General features: G+C 57.9%; 1 protein-coding gene across 16 annotated transcripts in view; it reads left to right on the forward strand.

Moving 5' to 3' along the window:
* ANK1 (ankyrin 1) overlaps window positions 1-23,093 on the forward strand; it is a 53,661-nt gene extending 30,568 nt beyond the window's left edge. For 3 of the 16 annotated variants that reach the window (XM_019291216.3, XM_039564296.1, XM_039564301.1), the window contains 43 exons: window positions 269-367; window positions 1,413-1,511; window positions 2,211-2,309; window positions 2,412-2,597; window positions 2,735-2,833; window positions 3,392-3,490; window positions 3,818-3,916; window positions 4,356-4,553; window positions 4,630-4,728; window positions 5,077-5,175; window positions 5,420-5,518; window positions 5,707-5,904; window positions 6,076-6,174; window positions 6,258-6,356; window positions 7,469-7,666; window positions 7,880-7,978; window positions 8,368-8,466; window positions 8,646-8,744; window positions 8,849-8,941; window positions 9,106-9,178; window positions 9,588-9,611; window positions 10,507-10,609; window positions 10,892-11,039; window positions 11,250-11,347; window positions 11,436-11,660; window positions 12,063-12,217; window positions 12,392-12,603; window positions 12,731-12,935; window positions 13,103-13,199; window positions 13,568-13,796; window positions 13,979-14,104; window positions 14,186-14,305; window positions 14,522-14,606; window positions 14,866-14,940; window positions 15,418-15,549; window positions 15,753-15,899; window positions 16,423-16,431; window positions 17,529-18,081; window positions 18,766-19,024; window positions 20,266-20,349; window positions 20,606-20,773; window positions 21,075-21,196; window positions 22,968-23,072. In XM_019291216.3, coding sequence (XP_019146761.2) covers window positions 269-367; window positions 1,413-1,511; window positions 2,211-2,309; window positions 2,412-2,597; window positions 2,735-2,833; window positions 3,392-3,490; window positions 3,818-3,916; window positions 4,356-4,553; window positions 4,630-4,728; window positions 5,077-5,175; window positions 5,420-5,518; window positions 5,707-5,904; window positions 6,076-6,174; window positions 6,258-6,356; window positions 7,469-7,666; window positions 7,880-7,978; window positions 8,368-8,466; window positions 8,646-8,744; window positions 8,849-8,941; window positions 9,106-9,178; window positions 9,588-9,611; window positions 10,507-10,609; window positions 10,892-11,039; window positions 11,250-11,347; window positions 11,436-11,660; window positions 12,063-12,217; window positions 12,392-12,603; window positions 12,731-12,935; window positions 13,103-13,199; window positions 13,568-13,796; window positions 13,979-14,104; window positions 14,186-14,305; window positions 14,522-14,606; window positions 14,866-14,940; window positions 15,418-15,549; window positions 15,753-15,899; window positions 16,423-16,431; window positions 17,529-18,081; window positions 18,766-19,024; window positions 20,266-20,349; window positions 20,606-20,773; window positions 21,075-21,173 — 5,685 coding nt within the window. In that variant the 3' untranslated portion in view covers window positions 21,174-21,196; window positions 22,968-23,072. The other 13 variants (XM_039564295.1, XM_039564300.1, XM_039564293.1 and 10 more) reach the window with 12 other exon arrangements.
* Window positions 23,094-24,226: the final 1,133 nt, after the last annotated feature.

Consider the following 24,226-nt stretch of genomic DNA (forward strand, 5'->3'; position numbering starts at 1 on the left):
CCAGCATTAGTCAGCAAGTCAGCAGTCGGTTGTGTGAAGTTTTCCTGGCAGCATGTAGCTGTTTGTGGCACCATGGCTTGTGTGCTGGATATCAATGCAGAGCTCAAGGACAAAGCAATTGCTCCTGCCCCCACCAGCCTGGACTTTCTCCAGCATGGGCCAAGTGCCCGCAGTCATGTCTGCACAGGAGCTCAGAGTAGGGTGCTCCCCAGAGAGCTCCATTCCCAGATGATGACTAATTCCCCTTTCCCACCTTTGCTTCCTCCAGAATGGGCTGAACGCCTTGCACCTGGCCTCCAAGGAGGGCCATGTGAAAATGGTGGTGGAGCTGCTGCACAAGGAGATAGTTTTGGAGACAACGACCAAGGTAAGGACAAGGAAGTCTGGCCACACTGGTCACAGCTCTGCACCCTGCCATTGCTGCCAGACACACCAGCAGTAGCTGAGCAGTGATCATACTGTTTGCTGTCAGCCCCCAGAGAGACAGTGACGGCGCTGCTGGGCTGGGACCTGGGATCAGGCTCTGGTTTTAGCACAGGCTTGGCATCTCTATGTGGGTGGGAGGTGCCTCTCCCCTGTGGGGGCCATGGTGGACTTCAGAGGGGAGTAACATAAACCACAACACGTGCTAGTGCTGTCTTACTAACATCTCCTCCTGGCGCGGGCTGCTGGCTCAGGTTTGCCCATGCTGCCCCAGGGCAGCCCCTGCACGTTCCAGCTCTGAGATGGCCTTGATACAATTGTCACAAGCCCGGAGAGCTCTGGGGCTCCATAAATAACATCTTGTTCTCTCATGCATCACCACAGCAGGTGTGGTTCTCACTTGATGACAAGCAAGACAACAGCACAAGCAAGCAGGGCGGACAAATGAGCAGCCTCCAGCACTGGCTGAAGGGCTGCAAGAACAGGAGGAGGCCTCAGTTGCCACCTCCTCGGTGCTCTCGCAGGGTTCTGGACACAGAGCAGTCTGGCATTCTGCCACACCACCCAAAGGCACAAGTCGGAAGAGCCTGTGTGTGCATTTTCCAGCGTGCTCATCATCCCTTAGATCTGCTGGGATGCCTTGGCTACCAGGGTGCACACTGCAGTTTTGCCAGCTCAGCTCCCCCATCCTCCCTCCCCTCCTCATCTCTCAGTGCTGGAGATGCACAGCGCCTGGCAGTGCATACAGCTTCTGCTGCCAGTAACTTCATGGGAGAGATGAAATCACTCTCTTCCCTGGCCAGCAAATGGGAAGGGTGGCTGGTTGGTCTACAGCAGGGATGGAACATGGAGTGAGAGCTGCATGGCCTTCTAAAGGTTTTCCTGGCCAACTGCTCTGGTTGCGTGCCTGTTAGCACATGTCAGGCCCATCTTACCCTGGCATCCTGGGTTGCTTCAGCCCCTGAGCACTGTCCTGTGATGTCTTTCAGAAGGGAAACACAGCCCTGCACATTGCTGCCTTGGCTGGACAACAGGACGTGGTCCGGGAGCTGGTGAACTATGGGGCCAACGTCAATGCACAGTCCCAGGTAGGATGACCTGGTCTGAAATGGGAAAGGCACCCATCACGTGTGATTGGTGGTGTCCTCATGGTGGGAACAATGCCCAGCATGGGCACTTCAGCAGCCCTTTGCAGTTTCCCTCTAGTGCTGTTCAGGAACAAGGACTGCTCTGCCAGGCTCCTGAAAAGAGACAAATGATGTGGTGAGAGTCTTGAGGCACATGGGGAGACCTGCATGGTCTCTCTGCTGAGGGAGTCCCTGTCAGCACACACAAGCATGCTGAACTTATCCTGGGAGGACTCATGGCTGATGCCTCCCTGGCAAAGCTTTGAGATGTCCAGCAACCCCTGCAGTTACACACACTGTGCTTCCTTCGCTCTCTCTTCCTTGGGCCTGGTAGGGCTGAAAGCTCTTCAGATTTTGCCTGATAGGAGAATTATCCCTGAAGCTAGGGACAATACTGGCAGTGTGCAGAAGGCAGTGTCTCCTGGGTTGACTCTTACAAAGCACTGCCTGTTTTTTTCTGGGTATGTGGAGCCTTGGGCTCCAGCTCTCTGTGATTGTTCCACTGTTGCCAGGTTTTATTTTCTTTTTCACACCCACAATGGATGCTTCTGCCCCTGTTCACTGACCTGGGAGTGTGGGTGTTGATGGGGTGTAGGTCTTAAAAGAACTTGAGAAACACAAGGAAGAGTTGTGTTGATGTGCATGGCCCTGTATTTGCAGAAAGGCTTCACACCTCTCTACATGGCAGCGCAGGAGAACCACCTGGAAGTTGTGAAGTTCTTGCTGGAAAATGGAGCCAACCAGAATGTAGCCACAGAGGTGAGATCCTTGGGGAGGAGCCTGTGGCCCTGCTGGTGGGGGCTACTGAGGGGTGTGCTGGGTCCTGCCATGGTTCCTTGATTCTCTCCCTCTCCTTGGCAGGATGGCTTCACTCCACTAGCTGTGGCTCTCCAGCAAGGACATGAGAATGTGGTTGCTCACCTTATCAACTATGGGACAAAGGGTAAGGTCCGTCTGCCTGCCCTGCACATTGCAGCCCGCAATGATGACACTCGCACAGCAGCCGTGCTGCTGCAGAATGACCCCAATGCTGATGTCCTCTCCAAGGTGTGTGGTTTTCCTATGCTGTCTCTGGGAGCTTCCCCACATCCCCAGGGAGAACAGCAGCTTGGTATGCTGTATTTATCTGTAGTTTCATCAGGGAGCATGTGTCTGGCTGGGCTGATCCCTCCTTCTTTCCCTAGACTGGATTCACCCCTTTGCACATTGCAGCCCACTATGAGAATCTCAGTGTGGCCCAGTTACTGCTGAACCGTGGAGCCAGTGTCAACTTCACACCCCAGGTGAGTGCAGAGTGGGAAGCTACTGGAGCTTGTGCTGCTCCAGCAGCAGAGGAGGATGCTCTGCCTTCTATCCATGTAGGGTGCAGCAGCAGCTGCCAGGGTATGCTGGTGAGGTGGGACCATGCAGAAAGTAGCACGGATGCACAGGGAGTTGCAAATAATAACCAGCATGGGCCTTTTCTGCTATGTCTCCCTTCTGTCAGAAGCAGCCGTGCATCCCCGAAAGCTCTCAGGGACCTTGTGTCCAGGCTGAGGGAAAGCTGTTGCTGTTGCTGCAGGGCAGAGCTCATAGAACCTGCAGTTAGGATGCCTCTTCCAGACCCACCTATGGGTGCAGCCCAATCCATGAGCTGGTGCTTTCCTGCAAGCTTTGTGTAGCTTCTGTCTGCAGCCTTTAGCTGCACAGCCCTTTCTCATAGCCCTGTTAAACAAGCTGCTCCCCTGCACTGTCCCTGGGCAGAGATGTAGCTCTCCCTGTCCTCTCTCCTTTGCTTGTCCCTTGCCTCCTTGAAAGAGGAGGGGCTGCTCCTTCTGACAGACTGTCGTTCCTCCTGGCAGAATGGGATCACTCCCCTGCACATAGCTTCCCGCCGGGGCAACATCATCATGGTACGGCTGCTGCTGGACCGCGGAGCCCAGATAGAGACAAGGACCAAGGTGAGAGCACTTCTGAACACAGCCCATCTTTACATGGGCCATCTCCCTCCCTGAGCTCCTTCTGCCCAGTGCTTACCCTGTAAACGTCTTGCTGGAAATGTGAGGGAAGGTCTCTGGTGCACTAAGGGGATGGACCAGGTGTTTTGCTGGCACGTGTCGAGGTGAGAGGAGAGCATGGCTACGAAAGTGTGCCCTGGGAGCTGAGGCCAGGCTCAGTTTTGCCTTGTTTTGCCTCATTTTGCAAATAAGTCCAAAGTTAGTCCTCTACCTGAGGGAACCCTGCCCTTCCATGCCATACTGAGCCCTTGAACCCTTCTCTCCTCCCAGGATGAGCTGACCCCTCTCCATTGTGCAGCGCGCAATGGACACGTGAGAATTGCAGAGATCCTTCTGGACCATGGGGCTCCCATTCAAGCCAAAACCAAGGTACCCAAGTGACTTGGTGGGGCTGTGATTGGTGCCAGGTTCCAGGGCAGCACAGTGGGGTGACAAGCTGTGCACAGTTGCGCTGGATGGCACCCGTGGCTGGCTTGGGGCTTTTTTTGAGGGGTAAGAAGCTTCCTGCCCTACTTGGCTCTAGCTGGAGTCCTTTGCTTGAGGACTTCATCTTTCAAAGGGACCAGTCTTGGGGGTTGCCTGGGTACAGTCTGCCCCATGGCAGCAGCTCTTCAGGCCCTTCTGTCCACTCGACATTGCTCCCCTGTAAGTCTCAGTGAGGGACTTTGGGGCTCCTCTCTGGTAGCACCCTGGGGAACAAGCTGTCTCTTCTGCCCTAGAGTAGTGTCTGGGGGTGCAAGGCAGGGGCTGGGTGGGATGCCTGGACCCCCTCCTGGCCCAGCCCTGAGGCCCTGCTCCATGGTTGCAGAACGGCTTGTCGCCGATCCACATGGCAGCACAGGGTGACCACCTGGACTGCGTACGCCTGCTCCTGCAGTACAGCGCTGAGATCGATGACATCACCCTGGACCACCTAACGCCACTGCATGTGGCTGCACACTGTGGACACCACCGGGTGGCCAAGCTGCTGGTGGAGAAGGGGGCCAAGCCCAACTCCCGAGCCTTGGTGAGGAAGGGTGGGTGGGCTGGACCAGGGGAGAGGGATTGTTCCTGCAAATCACTGTCCATCTGTCTGTCTGCAGAATGGCTTCACGCCCCTCCATATTGCCTGCAAGAAAAACCACATCCGTGTGATGGAGCTGCTGTTGAAGACAGGTGCCTCCATTGATGCTGTCACAGAGGTAGGTGGGCTGAGCCCATCCTCAGCTCTCTTGCTTCTGCACATACAGAGTGGACAACATGGCAGGATGTGATGTCCCTGTTGCATCTGCCATACCCCAGGGACCTTTCTTGGTCTTGGCCCTTTGCACTCAGAACTCAGGCAGCGTCTCCCCAAAGGGCAGGGAGATGCAGGGGAGACAGCAGCTCCCTGTGTTTCCCCCACACTCACTTGCCAGGCTCCTGGAGCAGCCTGGGGACTCAGATTTTGCCTCTGGTGAGACCTGCCCTGGGGAGAAGGAGGAGGGGACAGTAAGAGATACTGGCAAGGCCGTAAGTCCCATCTTGGTCCCATCCGTTTCTCTTCACAGTCTGGCCTGACGCCCCTGCATGTGGCTGCCTTCATGGGGCATCTGCCCATTGTCAAGACTCTGCTGCAGCGTGGAGCCTCTCCTAATGTGTCCAACGTGGTGAGTTCCACCCTGGTTGGGGCTTTGGGAGCTCAGCTAATTGGGGTTCAGCGGGATGTGAGAATTGCCCAGGTCCTGCACCCTCTGTTCACCCGAGCAGTCCCTGGTGCCCTCTGCTTTGTGCTGGCACACAGAACCAGTAGGGGTTTCAGGCACTGCTCTCCTCTGTTTGGAGCAGAGGAATGACTGCAGGAAGGTGTTTTCCCTCCTTTGGCCTTACCACTTTATCTTGTCTTTGGTGCAGAAAGTGGAGACGCCCCTACACATGGCAGCCAGAGCTGGGCACACAGATGTGGCAAAGTACCTGCTGCAGAACAAAGCCAAAGCCAATGCTAAGGCCAAGGTAGGTACAGAGAACCTGTGTGATAATCAGCTCTGGGAACAGCTGGTGCTGGTTTCTTCGCTCTCACGCGCCCAGAGCACAGCCTACGAGGGGCTGTGCAACAGTGGTAGCAGGGCTGGGACCCTTTTGGCATGGCAAGAAGGGACTGGTCCAGGTCTGCCCAAACAGCTTCTTTGCCACCTTCACAGGATGACCAGACTCCTCTGCACTGTGCTGCACGCATCGGCCACACTGGCATGGTCAAACTCCTTTTGGAGAACAACGCCAACCCCAACCTGGCCACCACAGCAGGGCACACGCCCCTGCACATCACTGCCAGAGAGGGGCACATGGACACAGCCCTGGCCCTGCTGGAGAAGGGAGCCTCACAGACCTGCATGACCAAGGTAGGCTGCTGTATCCACTGCTGCAAAAGGCGTCACCCAGCTGGGCCAAGGCTGAGCAGGCTGGTGGCACAGTGTCCCTGTCACAGGAGGGGCAGCCTCCTCCTGTGTTGCAGCAGGCGCCAACACTATCTTCATCTCTACCACCCTGTGATGGGCTGCCTTTCTCCTCAGAAAGGATTTACCCCTCTCCACGTTGCAGCCAAGTATGGGAAGGTGGATGTGGCAGAGTTGCTGTTGGCACATGACGCTCACCCCAATGCAGCAGGGAAGGTGAGTGCTGCTTCTGTGGGAGGAGTGGTCTGGTATGGGGAGAGGCTCTGTCTCACCCGTTTGTACTCTCTCCCCCTCTGCAGAATGGCCTGACTCCACTGCATGTGGCTGTGCACCACAACAACCTGGAGATTGTCAAGCTGCTGCTTCCCAAGGGGAGCTCCCCCCACAACTCGGCCTGGGTAAGTTTGGGCTGGGTTTCCCTGGGGATGTGGGGAGGTGTTGTGTGTCCAGTGCCTGCCAGTCTGGGGCCAGCACTGCTTCCCCTCAACCCTGGCACTCAGAGAATGTACAACGGTCTGATCACCACCAACCTTTCTCCGTGTCTGCTGCTCATCCCTGCCTGTCCTCACACCACGCGGAGCAGGCAGGGTGCCAGGCAGTGGTACTGTTCCAGCAGATAGGCTGTGTCAGGGATGGTCCCTGTTAGCAGCGTGGTGGTTGCTGCGTGGGGAACGTGTTTCCATGGCAAGTCCTGCAGAGCAGCGCTGCGGTCTGGCAGTTTGGGAAACCACACGCAAATGTTTGCATTCAGCTATGAAGCAGTGAATCAGAAAACCCATAAGCTTGTGAGAGTCGCCCGGCTCTGCCTGAGCATGGGGAGCATCTCCCCACAGAGCAGACCAGCAGGCGTCTTGCTCTCCATGTTGTTTGCAAAAGCTGCATCCTGAAAACAGCCAAATGGCTGGTGGTGCCAGCCCTCCCCATCTGGCACTCTCCTCTCCACTGTGCAGGCTGCTGGCAGACATGCTGGGCAGGCACCGGGAGCAGCCGGTACCAGTGCCAGCACCCTGTTGGCCTGCGTCACCAACAGCCTGCACGTCAGCCTGGGCAGCGGGTGTCTGCCAGCTGCTCTGCTCCTGCAGCGTGGCAGCAGAGGCAGGACTCAAGGCCCTGCAGTCTCTGCCTGAATACTAATGCTGTGTACTGGGAGTTTAGCTCCACACCTCAGCCAGGCACGTTCCAGGAGTTGTGTCTGCCCCAGCTTTTTGCAGCTCCCAGAGGCTGCATACTGCTGCAGAAATTCATGTGTGGAAAACTCCAGAACAGCCCATACCAGTCAAACCTGAAGCAGGTGGTCTTTGAAACCCCCGTGCTGACTTGGCTGGAAGAGTGGGACGTGGCCTCAATGTCAGGGCTGGTTGCTGTCAGAGAGATGGTGTGGGGGGCATCCCTGGGCTCTGGAGGCAACTAGGAAGGGCAGAGCTGGCCTGCAGAGGCAGGGTGGCACCTCCTGTCCCTTCTGGTCTGCTTGGCGGGGCTGAGCACTGCAATGAGCCTCTCTCCCCTGCAGAACGGGTACACCCCCCTGCACATCGCTGCCAAGCAAAACCAGATGGAGGTGGCCAGCAGCCTGCTGCAGTATGGGGCTTCTGCAAATGCTGAGTCTATGCAGGGAGTCACTCCCCTGCACCTGGCTTCCCAGGAGGGGCATGCAGACATGGTGGCACTGCTTTTCTCCAAACAAGCCAATGGCAACCTAGGCAACAAGGTAAGTTGTCCCAGTGCATCCTGCCAGGCTGGAGGCAAACAAGCCAGCAGAGAACAGCAGTCTGGATGGAGGTCCAGGCCCCTGTGCCTCCCTGTGTTTGGGCAGCAGGACACTGTGTCAGTCAGTTTGCCAAGCTGGAGACCTGACAGAGTCTCTGCTGATGGAGCCGTGGTGATGGCAGTGCCATTGTGCCGAGACCTCCTCTCTTTGCAGAGTGGCCTGACTCCTCTCCATCTTGTGGCCCAAGAGGGGCATGTGCTGGTTGCTGATGTTCTAGTGAAACATGGAGTCACGGTGGATGCAATGACCAGGGTAAAGTACTGCATTGACCATGGCTGTGGTGAAACACATGGGGGAACTACCTCTAGGTCTGCTCAGGGAGGAGCATTTCTTTTCTTTTTCTTTGTACAAGAAACTCCCCTCTAGCAGGCATCCTTACCATTTTGCCTGTGTCTTGGGGAATCTTCCTCCACTTCCCCCCACCTTTCTGGAGGAGTGATTCTTGCCTGCTCCTATAGCTCACCTCTGTACCCACAGGTACACATGGTTTGAAGCCCTCTGCTCTGGTCTTGGGCTTTTGGGAAGCCCCCACATGTGTGCCTCGTCCTTCATGCATGGGGGCATGCCTGTGGGATGAGTATATCCAAGCCAGAAGGGCAGTAAGCACTAAGGACAGACTGAGACCTGATCTTGTCTTTCAGATGGGCTATACCCCGCTGCATGTGGCCAGCCATTATGGGAACATCAAGCTGGTGAAGTTTTTGCTGCAGCACCAAGCTGATGTCAATGCCAAGACTAAGGTACAGAGGTGTCCTGTGCTCCAAGGATGCTTCTGCCATGGGCAACAGCATGCAGGTTGATGGGGAAGGGGAGCTGTCCTCATGCTCCAGGCATGAAGCACGGTGTGTGAGACCTGGGGGCATTTCTGGAGCAGCAGACTTGCAGAACTGATTGCAGCATCCTCTGTCCTCCCCTGCAGCTGGGCTACACCCCCCTGCATCAAGCGGCACAGCAGGGCCACACAGATGTGGTGACACTGCTGCTGAAGCATGGTGCGTCTCCCAATGAGATCAGCACAGTGAGTACAATGCTTGCCCGCACCTCCCCACCCTGTGGCAAGCTCAGGCAGCTGCCTGGGCTGCCCTGTGGCTGCTGCTGCCCCAGTCTTTCCTCCGTGCACAGAATGGAACCACTCCCCTGGCCATTGCAAAGCGGCTCGGCTACATTTCTGTCACAGATGTGCTCAAGATTGTCACAGAGGAAACCGACATCCCGGTGAGCCCCTGGTACTAGGACCAGGATGCTGTGGAGGAGGGCTGGGACTGAGGGCAGCCTGGGAAAGGTCTGCAGCTGGGTGCCTAGCCCAGGTGTAAGGAGGGGGCTGCAGATAGCTGTGCAGCAAAGTGCTGGCCTCCTCTGACTCTGCTCTGCTCCCACAGTCAGTTGGTGACAAGCACCGCATGAGCTTCCCAGAGACTGTAGATGAGATTCTGGACGTATCAGAGGATGAAGGTGAGGGGCGGGAGTCAGGTCACACCATCCCAGAGATCTGCCAGCTGGGTCAGTGTGGCAGGCAGCAGTCATGGGGATGGCACTGGTGTTCCTGCTGGAACAGAGACACCCCCAGGGTGGGGGAGCTGTGTGGGCCCTGCTGTGGTCTTGCAGAGGGGACGAAGGAAGCCTACCAGACTCCTGAGGTGGCACCTCCTGGCTTGTGTGCTTCCCTGCACTATGCAGGGACACAAAGTCTGGACATCTCTGTGATCCTGTGCCCCAGGGACTGTGCAGAGAGCCCTTGGGCATGCAGAGCCCCCACTGTGCCTTGCTCTGCTGGAGGGCACCATCTCCCAGCCCAGCTGCAGCTGGTTTGCTCCTGCGCCCTCCCACCAAGACCTCACTTTTGCCTCTTCTTACTTTGCAGGCACTGCTCATGTCACAGTAATGGGTATGAAATATGTCCCCCTGCCCCAGCTCAATGGCCCATTTCACCCCATGGCCACTAAGCATCCGCACGCCATATCCATCTGCTGAGCCTTGCTGCTGGGCTGGTGCTCTCCAGCACCAGCCCTGCCATCCTGCCCTGCCAATCCATGTCCGTGCTGCTTGCTGTGGTGTGACTGCATGAATGGGCATCCTCCCACTCAGGAGGACCCTGACTCCCTTGTCAGACCCAGGCCCTGTCCATGGCAGGTGGAGGAACCTGGTACTGTGACAACTACTGGTGCCCCTCCACAACTGCCCCATTCCATCCTGGCCAGAGCAGGGATTAACCTGAGAGCTCAAGGTCTCTGTGCTTCTGTGGTCCCCTCCCCATCTCTGGGGTACTCTCTCTGGATCAGGAGGTGCTGGACACCCTCCCACAGGGCACTGGCCAGAGCCAAACCCTGATGAGCTAGTTAGCAGGTATTAATGGGACCAGTGGTCAGCATTAGCAGAGCTCTGTGCCTCCAGTGGGGTGTAGTGTTAGGGCAGCCTCCTGCACCCCCAGTCGTGCCTATGTCCCTGTCCCAGACATCAAAGTGTAAGGTGTCCCCTGCAGTCTCTGTGCTGATTGGTGCTGTGAGAAAGAGGTTAGTGAGCAGCCGAAGTTCCTGATGGCTCCCACAGCTCCTGTCCCGCTGGCCTGCGGCATGGGCCTTGCCCTGCCAGCAGACCCATTCTGGCAGACAGCAAAGCCCCCCCTGTGTCTGGCTGAGACCCAGGGGCCAAGTGTCTGTGTCAAGCAGTGGGAGCGGGGATGCGCCCTGGCTCCAGCCCTGAGGAGGGGTGGGAGCAAAGGCTGGTTATCTGTGTTCCCTTGTCCATCTGCCTCTGCTTGCTGAGCCAGCTCTTGGTTTCAGAGGAAGAGCTGATTGCACCAAAGCCCAAGACACCTGATCTCAGAGACCAGGAAGGCAAAAGGGAGATACTGGAGTTCATGACCACAACGACACTGGAGCAAACGTAAGAGACACTGTATGGTGGGGAGGGAGCAGGTACAGGGCACAGAACAGCCTTGTGCTGGGCTGGGCTTCTTGTGGGGCACATAAGACTCCGGGCAAGGAATAGATCACTGAGCCCTCACTGGCTGCCATGGCAGGCAAAGCTGGTCAGTGCTGTTCCTGCACCAGGACATGGGACTGCTGCTTAGTTTGCCTTTGTCCAGCGGCCCCAGGACTCTGTGGGGATGGGCAGGGGCTGAGGGACCCTGCCAGTTCTGTGGCTGTCACTACCCTCTCCTGCCAGGGTGGAGTCTCCAGCTGTCCTGCAGGTCCCCTGCATCCCACCTGAAACTGTGGTGACCAGAGCTGAGGAGACTGAGCAGGTAGGACCTGTGGAGACAGAAGCTGAGCAAGTCAGTCTGCTGCATGCACCCTCGGTGTCCCCACAGGAGGTGAGCATGAGATACAGCCTGCCATGGCCTCCCCCAGGCATTCCCTGCCGGGGCAGCTCCCCCATCCTCACAGAGCTCAAGTGTGGGATGGGTAATGGGCATTGACCTGGTGGTGCAGGACTGTCCAGCGAGGATTGTGTAAGGGTGGGCAGGCTCAACACCCCCAGATAGGACCCTTTGCCCACGGGGTCTCTTCCCTGCCTTACACAGCCCTCCAAGGAGTTCGACGAGGACTCCCTGATCCCCAGCAGCCCTGCCACTGAGACCTCAGATAACATCAGCCCAGTGGCCAGCCCCGTGCACACAGGGTGAGTGCCCAGCCTGTGCAGCACATGCACACTCTGTTCACAAGCTGGCTGCAAGGTGCCCATGTGCCCATGCCTCTGTCCACTCCAGGTTCCTGGTGAGCTTCATGGTGGATGCCCGTGGTGGCTCCATGCGGGGCAGCCGGCACCATGGTCTGCGTGTGGTCATCCCGCCCCGTGCCTGTGCTGCACCGACCCGCATTACCTGCCGCCTGGTGAAGCCCCAAAAGCTACCTGCACCCCCACCACTGGCTGAGGAGGAGGGTCTGGGTAGTCGGATCATTGCTCTGGGGCCTGCTGGTGCCCAGTTCCTCAGGTGAGCACAGCTGGGAAAAGAGCAGATTGGGCTGCCCACACCAGGGACATCCCTCAGGACTGGGGACAGATCTGGGCTCATCTGGAGGGCTTTACCATCCAGGGCCAGACCTCTGCCTATCTCTGCTTCTGGAGATTGGCAGAGGAGAAATCCCACCTCTTGTTGGGTGCAGCATGTTTCTGGGGTGGGTCATTCAAGAGTAATAGAACAGTGGCAGAAAAGCCCTGGCCAGCCCTGTTCCACCAGCTGCAGAGCCCTCTTTCCCAGAGAGAGGGAGGTCAGCAGTCCTTCTTCCCCCAGCAGCTGCACAGCATGGGCAGGCACTCTGCCCAGGGCCACCTTGCTGCCTGCGTGTCCTTGTGCAGTTTGTGGGTGCCAGTGGCCTTCCTTTGCTATCTGCAGCCCTGTCATTGTGGAGATTCCACACTTTGCCTCGTATGGACGTGGAGACCGTGAGCTGGTAGTGCTGCGCAGCGAGAACGGCTCTGTCTGGAAGGAGCACCGCAACCGCTACGAGGAGAGTTACATGGACCAGCTGCTCAATGGCATGGACGAGGGTGAGCGTGCCAGGAAGGCAGGGGCTCCACACCTCACAGCTCCCTGCACGCAGGGCTGTGGTGGCCTGGGTGGTGGAATGGGGCTGAGTGGTGTGGTCAGTGCAGCATGGAGGGGTGTTGAGGGACAGCCAGATGCTTGGTGTATGAGCACTGATGGCAGTGCTGCCCTTGCAGAGCTGGAGAGCCAGGAGGAGCTGGATAAGAAGAGGGTCTGCCGCATCATCACCACCGACTTCCCTCTCTACTTTGTGGTCATGTCCCGGATTTGCCAGGACTGTGACATGATTGGCCCTGAGGGAGGCTGTTTGAAAAGCACACTGGTGCCCATGGTACAGGCCACCTTTCCAGACACTGCTGTCACCAAGAGAGTGAGGCTGGCCCTGCAGGTGAGCCCCAGAGAGCCCAGCCTGGGGCCCAGACATGCTTCTGCAATCAGGGGTGGGCAGCAAGCCCAGGCTGTGCCCCAGCCTGAGGAAAAACCATCCCTAATGCCCATCCCTGTGTTACCCACAGGCACAGCCTGTGCCTGATGAGTTGGTGACTAAGCTGCTGGGGAACCAAGCGACCTTCAGCCCCATTGTCACAGTGGAGCCACGACGGAGGAAGTTCCACCGCCCTATTGGCCTCCGTATCCCACTGCCACCATCCTGGAAGGACAATCCCCGAGACAGTGGTGAGGGTGACACCACCAGCCTACGTCTGCTCTGCAGTGTGATCGGTGAGGCTGTGAGCGTGCTCTCCATGGGGATGGGCTGGGCTGCCTCAGGGGGATGCAGCTCCAGGGAGCTCAGGAAAGGGCACAGCTGTGGAGAAAGCAAATGCCTAGGGGATGCAGACCCCAGGCTTATGGAAAGACAGTATGCTGACCCTTGCTTTCCGCTGCAGGAGGGACAGCCCAAGCCCAGTGGGAAGACATAACAGGCACCACAAAGCTGGTCTATGAAAATGAGTGTGCTAACTTTACCACCAATGTGTCTGCCAGGTGAGTCCTGGGCAAACGTGTGCCCATCTGAGGACATCTGGTGCTCCTTGGGCCTTGGTACAGCCTTTGCCAGGAGAAGCCCCTTATCCCTGGTGCTGTGCTGCCCTATTCCTACATGCAGGGTGGTTTCTTCTAGCCTTGAGACCCCTGTGCTGCCTGAGCACACACCAGGAAACACTCATGACAGCTGGGTGTGCAGAAGGAAGGAGGCCATTATTTATACTTGGGTGGGTCCCCATCACAGATGGGGCTACACCTGTGTCCAGAGCTCCTGGGGCTTCCTCTGAGGTCCAGTTGGCTGTTGAGGGGGGTGGGGGCAGCTCCCTGGTGCCACTGCCCAGCAGCACCCCGACCCAGATGTCCTGCAGGTTCTGGCTGGCCGACTGCCCACGCACAGCTGAGGCTGTGCACTTTGCCACGATGCTGTACAAGGAGCTGACAGCCGTGCCCTACATGGCCAAATTCGTGGTGTTTGCCAAGATGAATGATGCACGAGAAGGCCGGCTGCGCTGCTACTGCATGACTGATGACAAGGTTGACAAGACTTTAGAGCAGCATGAGAACTTCACAGAGGTGGCCCGCAGCAGGGACATTGAGGTTTGTCCCCAGCAGCATGTGTGGAGGGCAGCAGGGAGAGGGCTGACAAAGTGAGGGGAGACTGATGCCAGTGGAAGGGCCTGGCCCCGGCCTGGCTAGGAGAGTCAGGGTTAGCTGCCCTGTCCAGGAGCGGGAGAAGCAGCTCTGCACAGGGTCTGAGCATGTTTTATGCTCCCTGCCAGGTGGTAGAGGGGATGCCTTTGCACGTTGAACTCTCAGGGAACCTGGTGCCTGTCAAGAAGGCCACTCAGCCCCGCACCTTCCTCTTCCAGTCCTTCCGGGAGAATCGTCTTGTCATCCCCATCAAGGTAATGTCAGGGTACAGGACTGGGCAACCAGTTAGGGCCCTTGGCTTGTGCCAAGCCACCTAACTGGGCTCTGGCACTCAGGTCCGGGACAGCAGCCGGGAAGCCAGTGGCTCCCTGTCTTTCTTGCGTAAGGCCATGAAATACGAGGACCTCCAGCATGTGCTCTGCCACCTGAACATCAGCATACCACCCTGCACCAAGGTCAGTGTAGGCTCTTTGGCACTCTGGTAGGGGGCAGTGAGGGCCCATCCCTCTCCCAAGTGCAGGGGACGGCCCTTGCTGTCAGCTTTCTTCTTCACCTGCTCCATGTGGCCTTGTCATGCCATTCTGGAGCTGAAGGAGAAGCAGTTGTGTCAGGGCAGAGCTGCTGCCCTCTTTTCAAGCTGCTGACCCCTTGGTTTGTCACCATTTTCACAGGGAAGTGGCAGTGATGAGCGAAGGAGGACACTGACACCATTGTCTCTGCGGGAGCGATACAGCATTCTAAGTGAGACCAGTTTTGGTATGCAGCCTGCTAGGACCATTCCAGCTCACTCACTACCTGCACTTGGGGTGCCCAAGCCAGTGGAAAGGCTGGGATGATCCTGTCATAGTCGCACTCATGGCAACTTCCCTTTCCCTGAAGGTTTCCTTGGTCCTGCCTGCAGGGCAGTGCTGTGCCTACGGGTCTGTGTGACCCCCACGGGCAGCACCCCGTTCCCCTCACCACTCTGGTGCAGAGCCCTGCACAGCTGAAGCTGTGACTCCCTTTTCTTCTCCAGGCTCTCTGAGCAGCACAGACAAGGCAGACCAGAAGATGGTTGACATAGCAGAACAGCTGGGCCTCAGCTGGGCCGGTGAGTCCACACCTGACAGTTCTGAGGATGCACAACACTCCTCGGAAAGCTGACACTTAAGGAGGCTGGAAGTGTGCTGCCAGGTGTAGTGACTGCTTTGCACTGCACCCTTGCTGTGAGCATTCCAGGGCACTGAAGTGAACCTTCCCACGGCTGTGCACATATTCACACGCACGGGTAGCAGGCTAGGGCTTTGTTATGAGTTGTACATATTGCTGCTGGTCGTTGCAGCCACACACCCAACGGCAGAGCCCACACTTCTCCTTAGCATGAGACCCTACTGCACTGGTCACAGCCAGCCTGAGCAGGGGGGGCTTCAACCTCTGCCCCATCCCAGCTCCTGTTCCTGCATGTTCTGCTGTGTTCAGTTGTATGTAACAGAGGGTCTCTGCACTGGTCCTGGCTGAGCCCTTCACAATGTCCCTAGCCTTGTGGTGGGCACCAGAGGGTCTGATACTGATGTGGTGTTTTCCCCAGAGCTGGCACGTGAGCTGCAATTTGGGGTGGATGACATCAACAGGATACGTGTGGAGAACCCCAATTCCCTTCTGGAGCAGAGCATAGCCTTACTCAACCTCTGGGCCAGCCGTGAGGGCAAGAATGTCAAGAGTGAGTAGTTGTGGTGCCCTTTTACAGGCACAGAGGTGGCAGGGCTAGCTGTGCAGAGCAGTGTGTGCATCTTCAAGGATCACTGGCTGGCTTTACAGTGGTGTTTCATGCATATCTGCCTTCCCTGCCCACCTGGAGCGTGTCTGGGGCATGGCTGTGTCTCCCCAAGTGACCAGTTTGCTGACACCATCTTCCCCCTGCAGTGGAGAACCTGTACACTGCACTGAGGAACATTGACCGCGGCGAGATTGTCAACGTGCTGGAGGGCTCTGGTCGGCAGAGCCGCAGCCTGAAGGGAAGTTGGCGCTACACGGACAGAGACTACTCCCTCTCACCATCCCAGATGAATGGTGAGCCCCAGCTTCTGGCAGGGAATGCAGGAGGGCCCTGGGGGCACAGTCTGTGCAGAGATTGGGGCTGGTGTCTTGCCTGACCAGGTTGCACCCACTGAGAACTGAGTGGGCACAAGGCATTGCTGACAGATGTGGCCTCTTCACTGGGGCTTATGCTGCTGAAAGCTTGGCTCTGCCATACTGCTTTCTCAGAAATTCTCCAGGTGGGATTGACATGTGTTCCTTATCCCAATGTGCCAGTGAGAGGTGCCTCTGGCTATGCAAGCTGAGCCAGGGAGCTCACAGAGTCCTGGCTGTCCAGCTGTGGTGGTGTGCCTGGATGTGGGGACACAGCCTGGATGTGCATATGCCTGGATGTGGGGAGTCAGCTGTGGCATATGCTGCTGGGGAGCCGGCACACCAGACAGGGGCAGGGCTTTGTGCTGCTACAGCCCTGCACTGTGGCTCTGCCCCTGCAGCACTGGCTCATCGCTCTCTCCCTCTCTGTCTCTTGTTCTGTTTTCTCAAACATGCCACCTAGTGCTGCCAGGTGCGGGCACTCCTGTGGGTCACTTCTTTTCACCTTTCTCCTCTGAGCTCATCCTGGCCTCTCCTCTCATCTTCTTCCACTGCCTGTCTCCACTGTCTCCACCTCAGCTAAGCCCTCCGGGAGCTGCATCCTGCTCCAGTGACTGCATGTCATCAGGGACTGCCCCTCTTGCAGCTGTCATGCTTGCAGTCAGCCATCCCAGGCCTTCTCCTCCTGCACAGTCCCAGGCTCCTTCTCTCACTGGCACTGCACTGCATGCCTCTGGCCAGGCACCTGCCCATGGGTGCCCTTTCTGTGCCAAGGGTCCCAGCTGTAACCCTGTGCCTTGGCTGTGGCTGGCATTCCCTGGCTGCCAGGGGAGCAGAACAGGTTCACTGCTGAACTCCAGGGGTGAAAAAATGGCTCAGAGCTGAAGAAGGCTGAGCAAAGCCACCTGCATGGGTGGGAGTGCCTGGCTTGGTTGTAGTTCATACGGATGTGCCTGAGCTGTGCACGTGGCCCTGGGTGATGAGACATAACGATGGCCTGTAGCCCTGGAGACACCAACAGGGTTGTGAGGCCTCCTGTAGAGCCTGGGATTGCATGGTGTGTACTGGGGCCATCCTTCTCTGCTCATGGTACTTCCAGCCTGCTCCTCTGTGCTGTGGAGAGTGTTTGGCTTTGAGAGTTGGTGCCTGCCAGACTTGGCTACTTGAACTCCAGGCTAACTGCCAGCCAGCTGGTACTGGATGGGGGCTGTGGGCAGGGACCAGGGGTCTGATGGAGCAAGGTAGCAAAGAGGGCACTGTGTCCTGCAGAGTGGATGGAGCATTGTGTGAACACCAGGCCAATCCTCCTCACAGGAAGGAGGCAGCCACAGGACCTGCCCAAACCAGCCCCAGGACTTGAAGGGAGGCATGGCAGCATTTGCAGGGACCATGTGAAAGCAGCCGCTGCTGTGAGCACAGCCCTGCTCAACCTGGCCACAGGGGGCTATGGCATGACCATTGCTGTCCTTGGGGCAGTCATCCTTCCAGAGGCTGGTTCCCTTTTGCCCTACTGTGCTTGTGCGTGCGTGAGATGGCTGCTGGAGATGATGCCTCTGTCTGCCCATATAGGTTACGCTTCACTGCAGGACGAGCTGCTGTCCCCTGCCTCCCTGCATTACACACTGCCATCCCCGCTGCGTGCCGACCAGTACTGGAATGAGGTGGCCATCATGGATGCTATCCCCATGGCTGCCACTGAGCAGGATGCCCTGATGGAGATGTCCGACATGCAGGTGTGGTCCTCGGGGCTCACCCCCTCGCTGGTGACTGCTGAGGACTCCTCTCTGGAGTGCAGCAAGGCTGAGGACTCCGATGCCACAAGCGAAGGCCGGTTCCCAGGGCAACTTCTAGCAGATGCTCATGGCCCAGACCACATGGGCTCTATGGACCTGGTTGAGGATGACACAGTGGACTCAGATGCCATGAATGGCCTGATTGACCTTCTAGAGCAGGAGGAGGGGCAGAGGCCAGAGGGGAAGATGCCATCTGGTGATCATCAACCAGGGACTGGGGAGCAGGACCCGGAGAGTGAAGTCTCTTTTGTTTCAGTTCAGCAGAAGGTGCAAGCCAGGATCATGACATCACCTACCTTTAGCCATGCTGTGGAGAAGAGTGCAGACAGGTACTGCTGCCTGGGGCACCAGGGTGACCGTGGTAGGGGAGCACAACTGCTTTGCCAGCTACTGCCCTGTGCTGGACCAGCTGCAATAATCTCCCTGCTTTGCTTGCTTCTCTGCTGGTCTCCAGCTCTGGAGCCCAGGCATCTGCAGTACACAGAACAATGGTTGGGCCTTTCTGGCAATGCTCTGGAGGGCTCCTTGCAGACCACCTGGGAGGAACCCCAGTCAGCCAGGCCCTGCATGTAGGTCGTACTTACCAGAGCTAACCCTAACCTGGGCTGCCTCCTTCCACATTCCCAGTGGCACTGGACCCATTAGGTCCCTGGCGGCGCCCAGCAATGCTCCACAGCATTAGACCACATTAGAGCTAGACCACACTAGACCATTAGAGCACAGCATGCTCTTGCCTCAGATCCTGGCAGCCAAGCCGTGAGGCTGTGGGATGGGCAAGGAGCATGGTGTGGAGCTGGCCCGTGCCTTTTGTGCATCTGCGTTTTGTGCTGCTTCTGCCGGGTGCCCAGCAGTGCCGTGAGCTGGGGAGTGGAGCCAGCGCCTGTGGGGTGCAGGCTGCGCCGGTGTGCCTGCCGGAGCTCGGCTGGTGCTCAGGGTGCAGCACTCCATGCAAAGCTGACTGCCTCTCTCTCTCTGTCTCTCTCTCCCTATCCTTGTCCCTCTCCGGTGCCCAGGCTGAGGGACTGGAATGCAGAAGGCTCCTTTATCTCCTGCCTACAGGACCTGACACCGGGCTCCTGGCAGGAGGGAGTCACCCGAAGGCTGCTCCCAACGCACACCACAGCCTCCGGGGCACAGGGCCAGGAGCAAGAGCAGGTCCTGATGCCAGCCATGGAGCTGATGCGGATCAGCTCTGCAGAGGACAGCGACTGGCAGCCTCAGCACCCCGCAGGCGGCTGGCAGGAGGAGGCCGACAGCCGCTTCTTTGGGCAGGTGAGGGTAGGAGCAGGGGACTCAGCCCTGCAGGAAGTGGCGACCCTATGGACAGCCTTTTCTGGAGTCTGCTGCAAGGCCAGTCAGGCAGACCAGGTGCTACCTCTTCAAGTCTTCTGGCACACTTCCTGCCCCTGGGGGTGCCTCTCAGCCCAGAATAGCCTGCTGTGCTTGATACCTGAGCTCTTGCTCTCCATTTATAACCCAGTCACCCTCCCAGACTTCTTCCTTATTGAGTATCTGCCCTGGCTGCCAGCCCAACAGCCTGCTGGAGCCAGAAATAGAGCTGGTCTAGGGGCCAGGCTGGGTGGTGGGCTTGATGCCATGGTCACACAGAGCCAGCAGGTACAAGGTGAGGGCAAGCACCTTTCCCCAGCCAGAGCACGCACAGCCATCCCGGCAGCACGGCCATGCTTGGAGGTGGCTGCTCAGCTCTGCCGTGTGCGTTACCTGAGTCACTAGTGATTGCAATGACACCCCAAAGCCCTGGCTTTTGCCCAGGGCTTCGTCCTGTGACAGAGGACTGACTGCACGCTGCCCTCCCACCGTAGTCAGGAGGACAGGCTGTTGGGCAAGCTGACAGAGAAGAGGGACAGATCTGTCCTGGCCACATGACTTTGAGAGAAGCTGTGACTGCAAAGGACGCCCCACCTGCCCGCTCCCTTCTCGCCGCCCACAGCCAGCAGAGCTGCGGCAGCTGAGGTTACAGCAGCTCCCGCAGAGCCGGGGCACTGCGTGGGCAGGCTGCAGACCCGCAGGGCGCGATGCAGCCGGGTAGCATGGCTGAGTTCTGACAGCGGGCTCAGACCCGCGGGCACACGCGCAGCTGTGCGTGCGGAGGCAGGATGTGGGCTTTCCTGGCCCAGCTGCTGATCGCTCTGGTGCTTCTGGCCTTCTTCCTGGTCAGCTGCCAGAACGTCATGCACATCGTCAGGGGCTCTGTCCGCTTCCTGCTCAAACACGCCCATCGTGAGCTGGACAAGGAGCTCGGGGAGAGCCAGGGGCTGGCGGATGACGAGGAGGCTCTCTCCGCCAGAGTCGTCCGCCGGCGCGTCCTCGTGAAGGTAACGAGCGGGGGAGCTGAGGGACCAGCCCCAGGGCAGATGCGGAGGAAAGCAGTGAAGGGTCAGGGCAGGGTGGGAGACGGAGGCTGTGGGGTGCATGTCAGGTGTACTGTTCTACCTGCAAAACAACTCACCCCACCGCCCTCAAATGCCCTGATCTCCCTCCTGTTCCTGCAGGGGAATGAAGCCCTTCATCTCCCTGGAGAGCAGGTGACTGAGGAGCAGTTCACAGATGATCAAGGCAATATCATCACCAAGAAGGTGAGTAATCAGGGGCAAGATATGGGCAAGGGCATGCTGCAGCCTTTCTCTTCTCCCCTCCACCCAGCTGCTCCCTGTAGCCCAGGGGCCCATGTAGGGCCTTTTCGTCCCACTGTCTTCGGTTACAGTCACGGCACTTCTCCAGCTCATGGGACGGAGGCTGCACACCACGTGCAGTTCAGGACCAGACTGGGTGAGGAGGGAGTTATGGTGCCCTGGGGCTAGCTGTGACGCCCAGCTGTGTGGGTCTCCACAGATTATCCGGAAGGTGGTGCGTCAGCTGGGCCCTGGTGACATGGGTGACAGGCAGGAACAGGAGGAGCTGATTCTGGAGGGCTCCCTACAGGAGCCCCAAGACCTGGAGGCTGAGGATGATCACTTCATGAAATATTCCATCTTGCACCGGGATGGTCTGGGCGCCAAGGTACAGTGTGGATCATAGCCCTGCCTTGTAGGCAGCCTGCCTGGGCCAGCACCCAGGACTCTCAGGACTTCTGCAGGACTTTCAGGCTCTGGGACTGTGGCACCCTCTGTCCTTTCTTCTGCCCTGCTCTCCTCTCCTGTTTCCCCTCTAAGACTTCCAGGGGCAAATCTTGCCCACTGCACCAGTCTTGCTTGGTGTTTTCTGCCTGCCAACTGACTCTGCCTTTCCCTCTCCTGTCCTCTTCTCTATGTCTGTCTGTTCTCCTGGGTGGTCCTGCTTCCTGCCCCTGCGGCTTCCTCAGGAGGAGGTGCGAGTGCGTGTCCCGAAACCAGAGGTCTCTGGGGGCAGGATGGGGGCTCAGATAGTGAAACGAGCCAGCCTGAAAAGGGGGAAGCAGTGACCCCTCAAATGGCCTCTTTTGAGGTAACCCTACCTTTGCTCTTCCTTCTGTCCTGGCTCTCCATGCTGCTGCCTGCACTGAGCTGCTGGTCATGCATATTCTCCTGGGGAAAGTGTGGCGGGGCTGTGCCGAGCTCTCGGCCTGCAGAGAGGGTTTGCTGTGCTGCAGCAAAAGACTGAGGGTGGGCAGCAGTGTGCCCCTGCTGATAACCTGCTCCTGGGTGCTGTGAGGACAGGGTGCCCTGGTCTGCAGCGATGCTCCAGCCAGCTGTGTGTACAGCACCCTACTGCAGCCACTGTAGCAAGGGTTGCTACTGCAGTGACAGCATCCTGGGTGCTCAGGGTGATGGTCCTCAGTGACAGGGCCACAGAGTTATTACTCCTGGTTATGCTGGGCTACAGACAGGGGGATGGTCTTTGTCCAAAGCCACTCCAGGGAAAAAAGTTGCATTTGCTTGGGATCTGAGCAGAACCACCCCCTTCATGCATGAGCACTAACTGTGCAGCCTTGTGGAGCTGGTGCCTTGGTGTCCCCTTCCCAAGGGGTGCAGCTGGGCACTGGCAGAGCTGTGGGTCAGATGAAGGGTTCTGTGGGGCCATGATCTACTTCCTCTGCTTACAGCACTGTTCTGGGAGATGCAGCTGCTTCCTCTGCTAGCCATGGAGAGGATAGCAGTGAGGTCTACTGAAGCCAGGATGAGGGCAGGCCTTGGCAGAGTGCTGCTGGGGGATGTCGGGGCAGTAGGGATGCAGGAGTGGTGGGTGCAGGAACATGACACTTGTAGGGGCTGATGACAGGGCACCTGCCTTTGACCTAGGACATTTTTTCCACTGATCCCCACTGAGCTCAGAATCACCACTTGAATCTTGTGCATTCCCTGGTCCTCCTGCCTTCCCTGTGGAGTGGGACTAGACCAGGTTGAAGGCAGGGTGCTTGGCACAGCACACTTGAGCCCAGCTGCATCATTTTTCTCTGCACACTCACTGCTGGGCTGACAATGCAGCACTGGGGAAAGGTGTTGCATGTGTGCTCCCCAGCTGCCCAGCACTGCCTGAGCCTGGTAGGAGGCTGCCAAGCACGGGCAGTTGGTCCTCTGGCTTCTGCTGTACATGCATGGCTTGCTCTGTCCTCCCTCTCTCTTCTCTCCACTCTGTTAGTGAGCTCTCTGTGGGTGTGCGAAAGTCAAGAGGCTTATGCTTGTGGGCACATGTTCGTGCAAACTCTGTCCCCCTCTGCCTGCCCCACTCCCTGGACAGTCCCTGGCTCTGCCTCTCTCTGGGGCACTGCTCCTGTTGCTTTGCTTTTGCAGTTTTCCATTGTGTGAGAGTGGTCCAGGGTGTGCACTGGGGAAGGTCTTCCTCACTGCTGGGAGAGTCGGGTGCAGTCAGTCACCCTAGCTGAGGCACAGGGCTCAAGGCTGGCCTCCTCCATCCCAGAACCTAGAGCAGTCCTCCCAGCTCCTTCCCAGTGCCACATTGCTGTTGGTGCAGCTCAGCCCCTGCTTGCTGCTGTCTGCAGATGGGGCAGCGCCATCAATACCATCGATGTCATTGCTCCTAGCTCCAGGCAGGCCACTTAGTGGTGCTCTGTCACTGTCTCTGTGACACCCCCCAAAACTTGTTGTGTGGTTGCTTGGCAGAGTGGGTGCATGTGGGACAAGCACAGTGTACAGAAGGGACTTCCCAGCCATGTACCTGGCTGCCCCACCATTTATCCTGGATGTGCCACCATGAATGCCTGGTAACCCTATTCCCCTGGTAACCCCCATTCCTGTGTCTCTCTGTGTCTCTCCAGGATCACACCTCAACACCAAACCACTGAACTTCACACACGTTCTGACACATACCTGAGAAGAGAGGAGAGGAGAGGAGAGGAGAGGAGAGGAGAGGAGAGGAGAGGAGAGGAGAGGAGAGGAGAGGAGAGGAGAGGAGAGGAGAGGAGAGGAGAGGAGAGGAGAGGAGAGGAGAGGAGAGGAGAGAGTGGAGGGGAGCAGGGCTGGCTGTACATGTTTCTATAGGCTAATGGCATGATTTCTGTATGAGACATACTTACCGTCCTATCCGCATGACTGACTGACTGCAAGACGCATGAGCTACAGTACTTAAAACTGACGAGGGGCCTCCGTCCCTGCCCCGCTGCTGCCAGGAGCCCAGAGACAGCACCACGCACCAGGGGCATGCTCTCAGCTCCTTTGGGAGGCAAGAGCTGGAGTAGAAGAAGATGAGAGGGAAAGAGATTCCACCTCTGTGTGATCGCGTGCATAGATGCATCTCCACGTCTGTGCTCCAGCTGCAAGAGGAAAGCTGGGACAGCATGGTACTGCTCACCACGGAAGGAGAGGTGCTTGGCCCCCCCACAAATGCCTGTGCTGCCTCTGCTGGACTTGCTTTTCATCCCTCCCTGTGAGTGTTGGGTTTTGGGGAGGGCAGCAGTGGACAGAGGGTGCAAAGGGAGGCTGCAGGGAGCACAGCTGCCCTGGGCAGAGGGACTGGTGCAGGGCTGCCCTTCCTCTCCCTAGCACGTGCAAAGTCTCCCACCAGGGCAGAGCTCTGGGCTGAGCACTGAGCTCGTTGCTTATGTTGAAAGTGTAAACTGTACAGCAATCAGCCTTGTGTATATGAACCAATAAATACTATGCAAACCCCTAGGGACACTCTAGCAGTATGTACAAAGCACTAACAGCTCTGCTCTCAAATACCTCTTCAGGCTGCAGGATGGGCAAAGCCTTTGGAATATGTGAGCAGCTCTGGTGAATGGAGCAGGAAGGCTATAGGAGTGAGAGGGCAGCAGCCTGCCCCTGTCCTGTGCCCCTCTGCCTGAGCCTGGCCCCTTCCTGGCCTGAAGAGGCGGGGCCTAGAGGTGCAGTCCCATGGGTCTGCCCATGGTCCAGCCCCAGTTTGCGTTGGCTCCAGCTGGGTTGAAGCTGTAGGCCTGCGTTGAGGTGCTCGGGGCCCAGGGAGGATGTGCAGTGAGAGAGAGCAGGGAGTGCTTGTGCCACACATGGGGTTGTGCCTAGCTCTACTCAGCACAATATCTGCTCAGGAGATGAGCCG

Source organism: Corvus cornix, chromosome 22 (assembly GCF_000738735.6).
Source record: "Corvus cornix cornix isolate S_Up_H32 chromosome 22, ASM73873v5, whole genome shotgun sequence".
In the NCBI taxonomy this organism is placed as follows: Eukaryota; Metazoa; Chordata; class Aves; order Passeriformes; family Corvidae; genus Corvus; species Corvus cornix.